The 13,110-nt window shown below is 39.6% G+C and overlaps 1 protein-coding gene across 5 annotated transcripts in view; it reads right to left on the bottom strand.

Moving 5' to 3' along the window:
• Positions 1 to 621: 621 nt before the first annotated feature.
• Positions 622 to 13,110, bottom strand: part of SPAG6 (sperm associated antigen 6) — a 53,745-nt gene continuing 41,256 nt past the window's right edge. For 4 of the 5 annotated variants that reach the window (XM_070428300.1, XM_070428299.1, XM_070428301.1 and 1 more), the window contains 3 exons: positions 12,418 to 12,534; positions 9,516 to 9,661; positions 622 to 4,355 (listed from right to left, as the gene is read on the bottom strand). In XM_070428300.1, the coding sequence (XP_070284401.1) occupies positions 4,286 to 4,355; positions 9,516 to 9,661; positions 12,418 to 12,534 (333 nt within the window). In that variant the 3' untranslated portion in view covers positions 622 to 4,285. The remainder of the gene's footprint in view (positions 4,356 to 9,515; positions 9,662 to 12,417; positions 12,535 to 13,110) is intronic. The other variant, XM_070428303.1, reaches the window with a different exon arrangement.

Here is a 13,110-nt window from a genome sequence, read left to right as displayed (position 1 = left end):
TGCGGGAGGAAGCGGGAGTCGCAGGGAAGCTCAAGGTGTTGGCAACATCCCCGCTGCCCCTGTTCACTCGCAGGTTCCCAGCCCACCTGCCGCTGCTCTGGGAGTTCTGCCCGTCCCTCTGGTCTTTCACGTCTGTGGTTTTACTCAGCTTTGTGCCCATCGGAAACTTAAGGGCTTTAAAGAATCTTCGATTCCTTCCTACTAATAAAACCTGTTTTTTAAAATATATTTCTGTATTGATTTCAGAGAGGAAGGGAGAGGGAGAGAGAGATAGAAACATCAATGAGGAGAGAGAATCATTGATCGGCTGACTCCTGCACACCCCCTACTGGGGATCGAGCCCGCAACCCAGCAGGTGCCCTTGGCCGGAATCGAACCTGAGACCCATCGGTCCGCAGGCTGATGCTCTATCCACTGAGCCAAGCCGGCCAGGGCAAAACCTGTTTTTTATATTACGCCCCCCCTTCCTCCCCCCGCCCCCCCCCCCCCCCCCCCCACACACACACACACACAGCTGTTGGTCTGCTCTGAAAGGACGGCTGAAACCGTGGTAGGGAAACCGTGGAGAAAGAGGAAAGAATGAATTACGTGATTCGGGAACTTTCTTAAGTTGATCTCCATTACTTTATTCCATAACAATAACTTACAATCATTGAGGATTCCAAAGGGCTTTTGTTTGTGTTTATCGATGTTTTTACTGTATTAGAAATTAAAACTGACCACCTTTAAAAGTATTTATGCATTCATTGGTTATTTGAAAGTATTGGTTCAACTGAGTTATGCAGATATTAAAAATGTTGATGTGTTTCATTATGTTTAGTGAGGCAGGTGCCTGTCTTTTGCTCCGAAGTTCAGAAACCAGTGATACCCACAACCCCTTTACTTAACTCCACGGCTTAAGTTTCACAATGATCTCCGCATTTACCTAAAGAAACAGAGCCTTTAAAGCAGCGGTTCTCAACCGGTGGGTCGCGACCCCTTTGGCAGTCGAACGACCCTTTCACAGGGTCGCCTAAGACCATCCTGCATATCAGATATGTACATAACGATTCATAAGAGTAGCAACATTGCAGTTATGAAGTAGCAACGAAAATAATTTTATGGTTGGGTCACAACATGAGGAACTGTATTTAAAGGGCCAGAAGGTTGAGAACCACTGCTTAAAGCATGTTTCCATTTTGAGATTGGGGAGGGGAGCAAATAATTATTTTTGTTTTCAGTTCCTTGTTGTATTATGAAAAAAATCCTTGAAATCAACAATACTACAACTTCCATTCCTCAAGAGTGCTCACTCTGGAAAGGGATTTTATTCTGGGTTTGTCTAAAAACAAAAAAACTGCCTGCCTTCATAATGCTAACACCTAGTCTCCAGTAGGCTTATCTGAGTCATCTGTCGGATTGCAGATTCTGAGAGACAAATCTCATGATTTGAGAGACATGCCTGGATTCTGGATGACACCAGAATGCCTTGCATCAGGGGTCCTCAAACTACGGCCCACGGGCCACATGCAAATACAAATATTGGATTTGTTCCCGTTTTGTTTTTTTACTTCAAAATAAGATACGTGCAGTGTGCATAGGAATTTGTTCATAGTATTTTTTTAAACTATAGTCCGGCCCTCCAATGGTCTGAGGGACAGTGAACTGGCCCCCTGTTTAAAAGTTTGAGGACCCCTGCCTTACAGAATTGAGACTGACAAACTGATCGAAGCCAATCAAAAGCCACTGGCAGAAATGGCCTGACACCTTGCTTGGTCACATGGTTCATGGCAGTCTTTCCAGGGAAGGACTGAAGGTTGCTTTCCTGAAATACAACGATAAATGAACCTCAGAACACCTTTGGAGACCTCAAGGATGTAACGACTTGACCCAAATGTATAGGTGTTCCGGGCATAGCCTAACGGCAAATGGGCCTTGGCTTCTCTGCCGTGAGGGGCTGACTGCTGACTAAAAGTCAACCTAAAGATTCCTTATGAATAAGTAAGATTCTAGCCAAACAAATTTGAGTAATTGCTACTCTTGTTGTGTTTATGCAAACAAGTCAAACTAAAACTGGACTAATACAGTCTCCTTAAACATGAGGGAGAAAAATTGTGTTTCAATGAAAACTACAATGCCCAGTTGTGGGTATTGGACTCGGGTGCAGTAAATTGTCCTCATGGTTTTGTTTTTAAGTCTGTGTCTGTGTGTGCCATACAGCATCTGATGACATCACCAGAGATGTTCTAACTGCAATCTATCAGATTGTCACTGCTTTCATTCCAGCAAAGCCTTGCATATGGAAATCTTCGCAACTGGTTTATGATTTGCTGTGTACATTAACCTTTCTTGCTTCTGTTATCATAGAATATGTGCCTATGTCCATATTTACCTGATTGCTTGCTCACAAAATATAGACCTCACTTTAGAAACCATCTGCATCACTGTCCTCTGAAATGAGACTCAGCGATCTGGACTTACGACTAAGTCAGTGAAAGATGAATGGTCTATCGGCTTCACTTGAAACTGCTTTCCCTTTTCTGTCCAAACAAGTCAGACAGAGAAGGCCCACAGTTTCTCATGGGGGAAACCTTAGAATATTTCCTTAGCTTAATTTAGATTAACTCTGGAGGACAAAAAGACTTTCGACAGTTACAACACACCTACCTCCAGGGAAGCCACTCCTCTGACCTAATCGGGGGAACTAAGTTAATCTTTCCCTTTATCAAATGGGTTTTGCCTCTCACTAGACCTTTAGTTGTTATAAGTTTCCTCACTTTTCAATTGTGCTTTTTAACCTTGTTAAATTGGTCATTTCCAGACTACAACAAGGACGCCAGCTTGTCCAAAGAGTCATCCTCCTGGGCATAACCCATGTCACCTCCCCGGGGACACCAGACTCACCTGGACATTGCAAAATTCCTCTTCTCTGCATTGGCACTCCTTTCCTTTTTGCTTCCCCCTTCCTCTGGCAGGCAGGGAGAGCCTCTCAACCTTGGGACAGGTAGGTTTATACCCCTTGGTGGCAGGCAGCAGTTACAAGAAGACAGACCTGTCTGTTTCTCCTTTATAAGATTACAGGAGGTGTTTCCCCCCTCTCGGGGGGAGTGATACCATTGTAATAACCTGGTTATTAATTAACAAAGGGAAGGCTAAACATTATAGACCCAGTAAAGAAGCAATAAAAATAGTCTGAGAAAGACACCTGAAAGCCAGCCAGATTGGAAACACCGAGGCCTAGGTGCTCCCAGGTTTTCATCCACTCCTTTCCAGTTTTCCAGAGGAGATCATGTCAGGACTTTTCCTTTAGATCAAAAGATACACACATACCAACTAACCAAGATTCCTAAATCCAATCACATATTCCCCAAGGCCAGAAGCAGAAAAAATGGAAGGAACAATTCTAATGCTGCTGTTACTTAAACTTGTATTGAACGCCCCTCTCATCCCATTTTAGCTCCCTAACGGAATGAAGATGCATGTGAAGTCTGAGCCTGATGGTGTTCTTTCCAAATTGTGTCTTAAATCTCTGAAAATGTGACTTTTGAGACTTGGGAAAGTGAAGCTAGGACAAAGGAATACTGATGGCTCATTTTACATGCCTGCCTCCTTGTTTATTCATGAGCAGAGCTAGACTAAGAAACCTTTCCATGAAAATGGAAAGCTTGTCTGCAGTAGCATAGTGCTTAATGTTGACCTTCTATCCTCTCTGGCCAGGAAGGTAAGGAACGGTTTAGGTAGGGTAAGAAAAGACCTTGGAAAACTTGGGATGAACAGGAGTTTCCTAAGTTCGTAAGGTTATCTCTGACAGGCTATTCACAGAGTCTGTGTGCTAGATTAATGCATCTATGTCACCAGCATTCGAGTCTTTCTGCTTCTGTCATTAGTTTCCTCTTTCAACTACTTCCCTTCTATAACCTGTAGAATTTGTAAGCCCAGTTTTCCTTGCTTATGCCTATGAAGAATTGGCCAAAATAACTGAGTTTTTGAATACTATCTTTCATCTGTCTCTAGTTGGAGGTGTGTGTGTGTGGTTTTTAATAGAGCAGTAACAAATGCCATAAAATTATTTAATGTATTTATATCTACTTTTAGAGTAAATCCTTTATAAAAGATCATGAATAGTTTCTCACATAGTCAAGCCGCTAATTTTTAAAGTATTACATAAATTTGAAAATATTACCTAAAGGTACTTTACATTGAATAGATCTTGAGTATACTTAGTTCAAATATTTAGAAAGACCTTTATTCAACTATTATTCATAATTACTCTGCTGTGAATTTGAATATATAAATGTAAATTTGCTTAGTTAATAAGTGGTTGATAGCTGTCCACTCTTTGCAAAAGTGTATCTGAATATCCAGGAGAATAATACCTGAAAAAGAAAATTTTTATTAGATACCGGTGAAAAGATTTAGCCCAGTAGGCACAAAAGATTCAATAAGATGTTGTTTTTATCTGAAATAATTCTATGAATCAAACCTCTGAATAATTATGCTCCAGTAATGCTTGTGCACAAGGTTAGAGCCTATCAAGAAAAGAACATTGCCCTGGCCATGTGGCTCAGTTCGTTGAAGTGGCATCCCATACACCAAAAGGTTTCAGGCTCGATTCCGTCAGGGCACATACCTAGGTTGCAGACTTGATCCCCTGTTGAGGTCCATATGGGAGGCAACCAATCGATATTTCTCTCTCCCCCTTCTTTCCTCTGTTCCTTTTTCTAAACATATCCTCAGGTGAGGATTAAAAAGAAAAAAAACACACCAACTCACTCAACTGTGCTAGATAAATAACAAGACACTTAAGGGCTATCAGTGCAGTGGCAAAGAATGGATATTTTCAAAGTAAGTTACTTGGACCCAGTGATAGTATTTTATTAAAGCAACTTGTTTTATTATGTCAAGTGACTGATGTTGCTTTAATGATCATAACTAATAGATTTTTTTTCATAAGTTAGACAACATAATCTATCATTACTAATCAACTTCTGCATTCAGATTGTCTTAGGGATTATTCTCAATGCATGTTTTAATCAGGTCTGGTCACAAAAAAATTTGGGGAGTATAATTCATATTATAGAACTACTTCATAAGTGCTTTACAACTATTCCATTCTGCATACCTAGGAAGTTAATTGATTTCATTTGTTCTTGGGCATCTATAAATTTATATTTATAAATAGAACATTTTATAAAAGATTTAGTATAAAGATATTAAATATATTTATTTATATATTGTAGGATGATTCATATACAATGGAAAGAACTTACATGCATATAAAATATGTCAAATAAAATTTGGCAGACATTCTAGAATATAATAAATGAATAAAAAACTAAATTGTAATTTAAAACTTTCCAAAACACTTAAAATAACAAATACTCATAAGGTGTTTTCTCCAGATAAAACCTAAAGTTCGAGACTTGCTTTGTCTTTTGTTAATTATCTTTATTCTTGGATGCTTGACTTAAAAATTCATAATTGAGAGTATACTAATTTCTTCCATAATTTGTCAAGTTATAGGACAAAACAGAGCTGTATTTTCTCAATAGTGTGTTCTTATAGGTAGCCATAGTTAAACAGATACATACAGACAAATGTAAAAACTACCTTGAAGAATGCTTTTTCTCTAAAGGCCTCCTACTCTAGAAAAGTCCTTCAACAAGTGGATCTCTTCAAAGTATTCATACACTGAGGAATTCACAACTGCTTTTTCTGAGTTAGTCACAAATTTTAAAGTAGGCCTCACCTTCCTAGACCTTATAAATATGTCAGACACAAAGGTATTTATTTTTTTTAATTTTATTGATTTTTTACAGAGAGGAAGGGAGAGGGATAGAGAGCTAGAAACATCGATCAGCTACCTCCTGTACACCCCCCACTGGGGATGTGCCTGCAACCAAGGTACATGCCCTTGACTGGAATTGAACCTAGGACCCTTCAGTCTGCAGGCCAACGCTCTATCCACTCAGCCAAACCGGTCAGGGCAAGAAAGGTATTTTTTAATGTCAATAGCAAGAAGTATATTACAAATAAAAACCCAAACTTTAAAAATTGTGCTACTATATGGTAGGTACTAACCACATACTCCTTATAAAAGAATTGAACCTCCAAAAAACAGGAAATTCCTTTTTTTTTGCCCGTCAACCACTGTTATTCCAATTTATCTCTCTGGCTTTTTAAAAAAATAGTTGTTCAAACTTAAAAAAAAAAATAGATATCTTTATTGATTTCAGAGAGGAAGGGAGAGAGAGAGAGAGAAACATCAATGATGAGAGAATCACTGATTGACTGCCTTCTGCACAGCCCCAAGTGGAGATTGAGCCCACCTCCTGGGCATGTGCCCTTGGCCAGAATCAAACCTGGGACCCTTCAGTCCGCAGGCTAAAGCTCTATCCACTGAGCAAAACCGGCTAGGGCTCTCTATGGCTTTAAGAATATAATTGAATTAACCTTACCATAGATCCATGTTGAATTTGGGTTATTATACAGTTACCATATCAGAAATGTGTCAAATGGAAGACTTGTATGCATGCCTCTCTCCCCAAATTAGAAGATTCCTAAAAGCATCTTCCCCTCCCTAGTTTAGGCAGAGGTTAAGAAGACAAAAGAGTTCCAAAAATATCTCTGGCTCTGGCGTGGACAAGGACTAGAACTTAAATCTTCTAACCTCTAGTCCTGGGTGCCTTCTCTCTCATCATACCAACTACCTTCATTAGAAATTTTTAAAGATTACTAAAATTGGAAGGCAATATGAAGTAGATATTTAGGCTAAAAAGAGCAGAGAGAATGTGATCATTGGTAATTTGTCTTATAAAGAATTAGTTCTAAAAGAGACATTAAGTGATTCTTAAAAATATGATTGTAAAAATAAAACGATTTAAAGGTTATATTGGTCTCTTCATAAACAATGTTTCAAAGATTTCTATAAAACACCATTTTATAGAACCTAATGCTTTAAAAAATTTATCAGAAATTTGAAAAAGTCAGCTAACCAAAATTCTTCATGATAATTAGCCAATCTAGATATATAAAAGCCTAATATGCAAATTGTCCCCACGGGAGTTTGACCGGGAGACTGATCACTCGCTATGACGTGCGCTGACCACCAGGGGGCAGTGCGGAATGAAGGAAGGCCTCGACAGGCAGCCGGCAGCCAGGGAAGGGAGGCCCCGGCTGGCAGGTGAAGGCCCCGATTGGCCCTGAATGTCAGCCAGGCCTAGGGACCCTACGTGTGCACAAATTTCATGCACCAGGCCTCTAGTTTTAAAAATAAAATCCCAGATCACAGAATGTTAGAAGTGAAAAATTTACAAGGGTATTTTGACAAAACACCAAATTAGATTCTAACATGATAGAGTTTTTCTTTCCCTTCGTGCTCTGTAAAATAGCCTTAGAAGAGTATAGAAAGACAAGAAAGTTCTTTACCATTGGTTAATTCTAATAGGCCATTCCATTTGGGGGCCCTTTAGTTTTCATTTTTTCTATAATTTTGTTTATGTTAGAAAATTGTATTGAAAGTTATTTTAAACTTACATAAAATAGCATTCTTCCTAAAGGGATGTGCAAATGTGTAAAAATTAACTATTTTTTTCCTTGAAAAAAGATTTTTATATTTTCTCCATTTAGTAGTTTTACACATATCGTATATCCTATGTAATAAAAGCCTAATATGCCCTAACCGGTTTGGCTCAGTGGATAGAGTGTCGGCCTGCGGACTCAAGGGTCCCGGGTTCGATTCCGGTCAAGGGCATATACCTTGGTTGCGCGCACATCCCCAGTGGGGAGTGTGCGGGAGGCAGCTGATTGGTGTTTCTCTCTCATCGATGTTTCTAACTCTCTATCCCTCTCCCTTCCTCTCTGTAAAAAATCAATAAAATATATTTAAAAAAAAAATAAATAAAAGCCTAATATGCTAAGTGTCTGGTTGACTGGTTGGCTGTTCACCCAATCAGAGCACAATATGCTAATGATTTGCTCAGGCTGCTCAACCGCTTGCTATGATATGCACTGACCACCAGGGGGTAGACGCTCCGACTGGTAGGTTTGCTGCTGGAGTCCGACCAATAGGGACTGAACGAGATGGGCTGGACATGCCCTGGAGCCCTCCTGTGGTCTCTCCCTACCTGGCCAACCTCCCATGTCCCTCCCCAGCCCCGATTGTGCACCGGTGGGGTCCCTTGGGCTGGCCTGTGCCCTCTTGCAATCTGGGACCCCTTGGGGGATGTTGGAGAGCCAATTTCAGCCCGATCCCATAGGCCAGGCCGAGGGACCCCACTGGTGCATGAATTCATGTACCAGGTCTCTAGTGTTATATAAACTTTTTTGGTATATCAAAAAATTTTTGTACATTATATGTAATAGGTATACATTTTATGATATACTATTCCTTTGGTATATTTTATATGTACTAATATTTTCAAAGCTAACTTATTGGAACTCTTTTGGTCAAGGAGTTCTCATAAACTCCAAAAGTGCATAAACTTATCTCTTGGGAAAGAATTTATCTGTAGAACATATGTGAACAGAAAACAGATTTTAATCTTAAATAAAATTATTTTTGTGTTTTTAGAATCAATGTTACCATATATATTAAGAATCACCAATATTAAATAGGAAGAATCATTTATATGTTACTAGAGGCCCGGTGCACCAATTCGTGCACAGGTGGAGGGCCGATTGGGGCTGGGGCTGGCTGGGGTGAGGGGCCGAGGGTGTTGGCCAGCTTGCCCTGCCCTCTGGTTGAACTTTCGGTTGAACTCCTAGTCAAATTCCCAGTTGAGGGGACAATTTGCATATTAGCCTTTTATTATCTAGGATAACAAGTTTTAAAATTGGAATTTATATTCTCTAATATTAGAGAAAATAAGAAATAAGTGTAGGATTAGAAAAATATGGCTTTTAATTCTTAATTGTGTTGTGGCATTTTTTCCACATAATTATTTTGGGGTTAGTGATATGGTTCTCTTTTAGGCTTACAAGGTCTGGGGCTTAGGTTTAATCATCTTCAAATCAACCTCATTAAAAAAATTAATTTTAAAAGTAGCTTCCTCCTACATTACTATAAAGCACCTGCATTTCATAGACAACATTATTTATTCAGGGTTTTTTTCCAAATATGGATTGTAACTTTCTTTTTGACACTCAACATATTTCTTTTTCTATTTGTAATATTCCCATTAATAGAAGTGTGAGCTTAATAATATATTCAGGGAACTATGAAAATCAGAATCCATAGGCCCTTTTCTAAATCAGGTTCACATTAAAGATTAATTTGAACTCTGTATTTGGGTATTCTTTAGTAAAGCATGTCTTAAATTAGTACATAAATGTCTTAAATGATATCCTAGTTTAATTTGGAAATGTGTGTGTCAATCAGAACATTACTTAATTTGTGAAGAAAAAGTGATCAAGAGCAGGGGTGAAGGTATACACTGGTCTCATGTAGTATTTTGACAGAGTGGATATAAAATATAGATTTGAAAACAGAAAAACCACATTCTGATTTTGAACTTCTCAAAGTCAATTTTTCCCACCTTACTATTTCCTCTGGATAGCAGTTGTTAATGCTGTTGATGTATTCTTGTAGAAGAGACCCAGGTTCTGCTTTTATCTCTTGAACCTTTTTAAGTCCACCACTTGTTACAAACAGTCGGCGAGCTTTGCTGTCATGTGGCAGCACCTTGAAAAGTGAAGCACATTAAGATGTCAGATTTGCTTTTCCAAGTTGAAGTGTTACTGTTGAAAAGCAATAATATATACGAGAAAATGTAAGAGAGAATGTGTGTCTACCATACCTGTAACATAATGAGCCTAAATTTGCTGATGATTACAAGTAAAATTCAGTCTTTTTAGAAATCTATGAACTTCTTTTGTTGTGCATATGGAATAAAGGCTATGAATATGAGCAAAGGCAATGGAGATCCACTCATGTACATAAAACATAGTGTTGTCTCTCCTTTGCTGACACCCATTCAACATTTTCCCACCACCTACGAAATTAAAGGCACACTCCTTAACAAGGCTCAGAAAGCCTTCTGTGACCCAGCAACTAAATACTTCTCCAGCTTCCTTTCCCACCAATCTCTATCCCAAATTTTGTTCAATAACCTCAAAGGGCACATGACAGGCCATTTCTTGCCTTTGCTCATGCTGTTCCCTCACCTAGAATGCCCTTCCATCTTCCATGCACCTCCCCCCATTTCTTGGCTAACTCTCTCTTATCTTTTAAGATTCAGCTCAGGTGTCAGAGAAACTTCCTTTAAGAAACTTCCTGTGAGACATCCCTACTCTCTTATCCCAGGATGTTAGGTACTTTTCTTCTATCATGGCATTGTGTTAAGCCCCATGCACTTGCCACAAAATATTTTAATTATCAGTTTATATGTCTGCACACATAAATGTCATGAAGGCAGAAATTGTACCTTTATTCATTTATTTCTTTAATGCCTGGTGCCTAATAGATGCTCAATTAATGTTCAACAAAGGAAGGAACATACTAAGGAGTAGGCAGGAAAAGGAAATTGAGATGTTAAAGAGGTAGAAGAATCAGGAAAGTTAAGGAATCAACCCAAGAGAAGATTTTAAGAAGCAACCAATAAGAACTAAAAGTCACTGGATTTGAGAGCGGGTGTTTGTGTGTTGAGAGGAAAGAGCCAGTGCAGGTGAAGGAATTGATTGTGCATGACAACAGCTGACCAGACAAGGAAGGTCCTGGAAAGGGGGCTCTCAATGTGGGGATTCGCACTCTTCCGTGGTCCTCGCTACTATTCCCTCTGACAGAAACACGCTTTCTATCCCCATCATTCTTACTCTTTCTTCAAAACCAGCTTTTTTTTCACTTGCACTTCCTCCACTAAAGCCCCCCAGCAATACCTCAGACTACATTCACTTAGTCCTTTTCATTTTTATTTATTTTTTTCACGCCACCTCTGCCTGCCCGTGCCCGGCCCAGGGCCTTGGCTCCCGCCCACCCCTCCCCAGTCCTTCTTTTTAGAAAAGTTTATTATGAAGGCTCGCACACTGAAGTACTTTCTAATTGTTTCTTCTGGTCTCCCCAGCTAGATTACAAAGTTCTTTGAAGACTAACGTTGTCTTATTCTTGTTTATCTCTCAAAGCTTTACAGGGTACGTGTAGGCATTTAACAAATAAAAACTATAAAAGGATCAGGCTAATAGAATGTTAACACACATCACCTGGACAGTAAAAGATTACACTACTATATATTTTTAAAAAGTGGAATGGCCCACAGATATGTCAGTTTTAAATATTCTTTTGGTCTGGAGAGTTTGCGTGCCTCCTATGTCTGTCCCCAGCCACAGTAAACTACTATCTTTTTACCTTCTGCCTTGCTTTCCCATCTTTATCTAATGCTCTGGTACCCTTAGATTAAGAAAACACAAAATTCTGCCTGAAGCAAATATTCCCATAGGCATATTTATAGGAGTACATAATATGAGGTATTGTCTTTATTTTATCGTGGCTGTTGAACCTTTTGCAAATTTCACTGATTTATTTTTACTTACTTTAGTGACTGATTTTTCTTAAATCAAGGCTCCTGAGCACAATTTAACAAGTTCTTGATAGCTTAGGGCAGTGGTTCTCAACCTTGGCTGCACATTAGAATCACCTGGGAATCTTTTTAAAATCCTGATTTCTGGGCCTCATCCTCCGGAAATTTTGTTTCTTTGTTACTAATGTTGTGGCCCCACCCCATATCAAGGAAACAGAATTTCCGGAGGCTGAGGCCCAGAAATCAGGATTTTAAAAAGATTCCCAGGTGATTCTAATGTGCAGCCAAGGTTGAGAACCACTGGCTTAGGGTCACCATCCTGGCCATTAGTGGCTGTGGCAATGCGGTCATTCTCTCTCAGCCTCTGCTATCAGTCAGTCCTGCTGGCTGCTGCCCACTGCTAGCAACTTGACCTTCCTACTTTACTACTTTTAATCTGTAATAATCTAAGAAGTATAACTGCTGCATTTGTTAAAATTGTTCATAAAATAATTCAATTAACTTTAAATGACTGAGACCGTCTCTGGTAATTGCATGACCTTTAGGAAGAGTATTTCCGTGCCTCAGAGACTGTTCTTTTCTTTATAAGATCTTTGCAGTGTTCCCAGATGAGTGAGTCTAACAGACACCAGGGGAATTACTAAAAGCTACTTACCAATATAAATTATATTATGAGCGTTTTATGTGTTGACATACTGTTTATTCCCAAGAACACTAAAAAAGATGGTTAAGAGACCGTGAGAAAGAAAGAAGTGTAGATTATGTATGTGTGAATTTTATTAATCTGTTACCATCCCTGTCGATACAATCAGTGAAAGTAGGAGAACCCTGCCACCATCTTATAGAAAACATTGATCCACCAGAAAAAACAAGTTAATTCATCTTCATTTTCTTCCCCTACTTGCAGGCTAAGGGCACTTCTTACCTTACTGAACTGTCCAACCACATGCTTTAGAATATTGGGAGGAGCATCATAGAGAAATGGCTCCAGGGCTGGTAAATAGGTGCATTTTTGTAAGATACTCTTTATGGCCTTTTTACTCTATTAAAACACAAAGCAAAATACATATCAAAGTAAGCAATCGATTAAAGCTTGACCAAATTTCATTTCTCATGTTCCTGGAATTTGAAATAATAAAATCAATTTCCTGGTCTAAGCTACAGTTGTTTCATTAAAAAAAAAAAAATAGTTGTCAGAAAAACTCCTATCTTTCATTGGTTTTATTATAGAACTGGAGGCCTGGTGCACGAATTCGGGCACGGGTGGATCCCTTGGCCTGGCTGGTGATTGGGGCCGATTGGGGCGGTCTCAGTCTAACCCAGTTTAAATCGGGCCAATCGGGGCCTGGAGGTTGGCCAGCCAGGGGGGAGGGACCACGGGAGGTTGGTCCACTGCAGGAGGTTGGCTGTGGGAGCACAATGACCACCAGGGGGCAGCTCCTGTGTTGAGGGTCTGCCCCCTGGTGGTCAGTGTGCATCATAGTGACCGGTTGACTGGTCGTCCGGTCGACCAGTTGTAAGGGTTGCTTAGGCTTTTATATATATACTAGAGGCCCGGTGCACGAAATTCATGCACTGGGGATGGGTGGGGGGTCCCTTAGCCCAGCATGTGCCCTCT

Source organism: Myotis yumanensis, unplaced genomic scaffold, assembly GCF_028538775.1.
Source record: "Myotis yumanensis isolate MYYU_CA2020_CCGP unplaced genomic scaffold, mMyoYum1.0.hap1 SCAF_1, whole genome shotgun sequence".
Lineage (NCBI taxonomy): Eukaryota > Metazoa > Chordata > Mammalia > Chiroptera > Vespertilionidae > Myotis > Myotis yumanensis.
The sequence above is the reverse complement of the archived record's forward strand: the minus strand, read 5'-3'. Positions and strand labels throughout refer to the sequence as shown.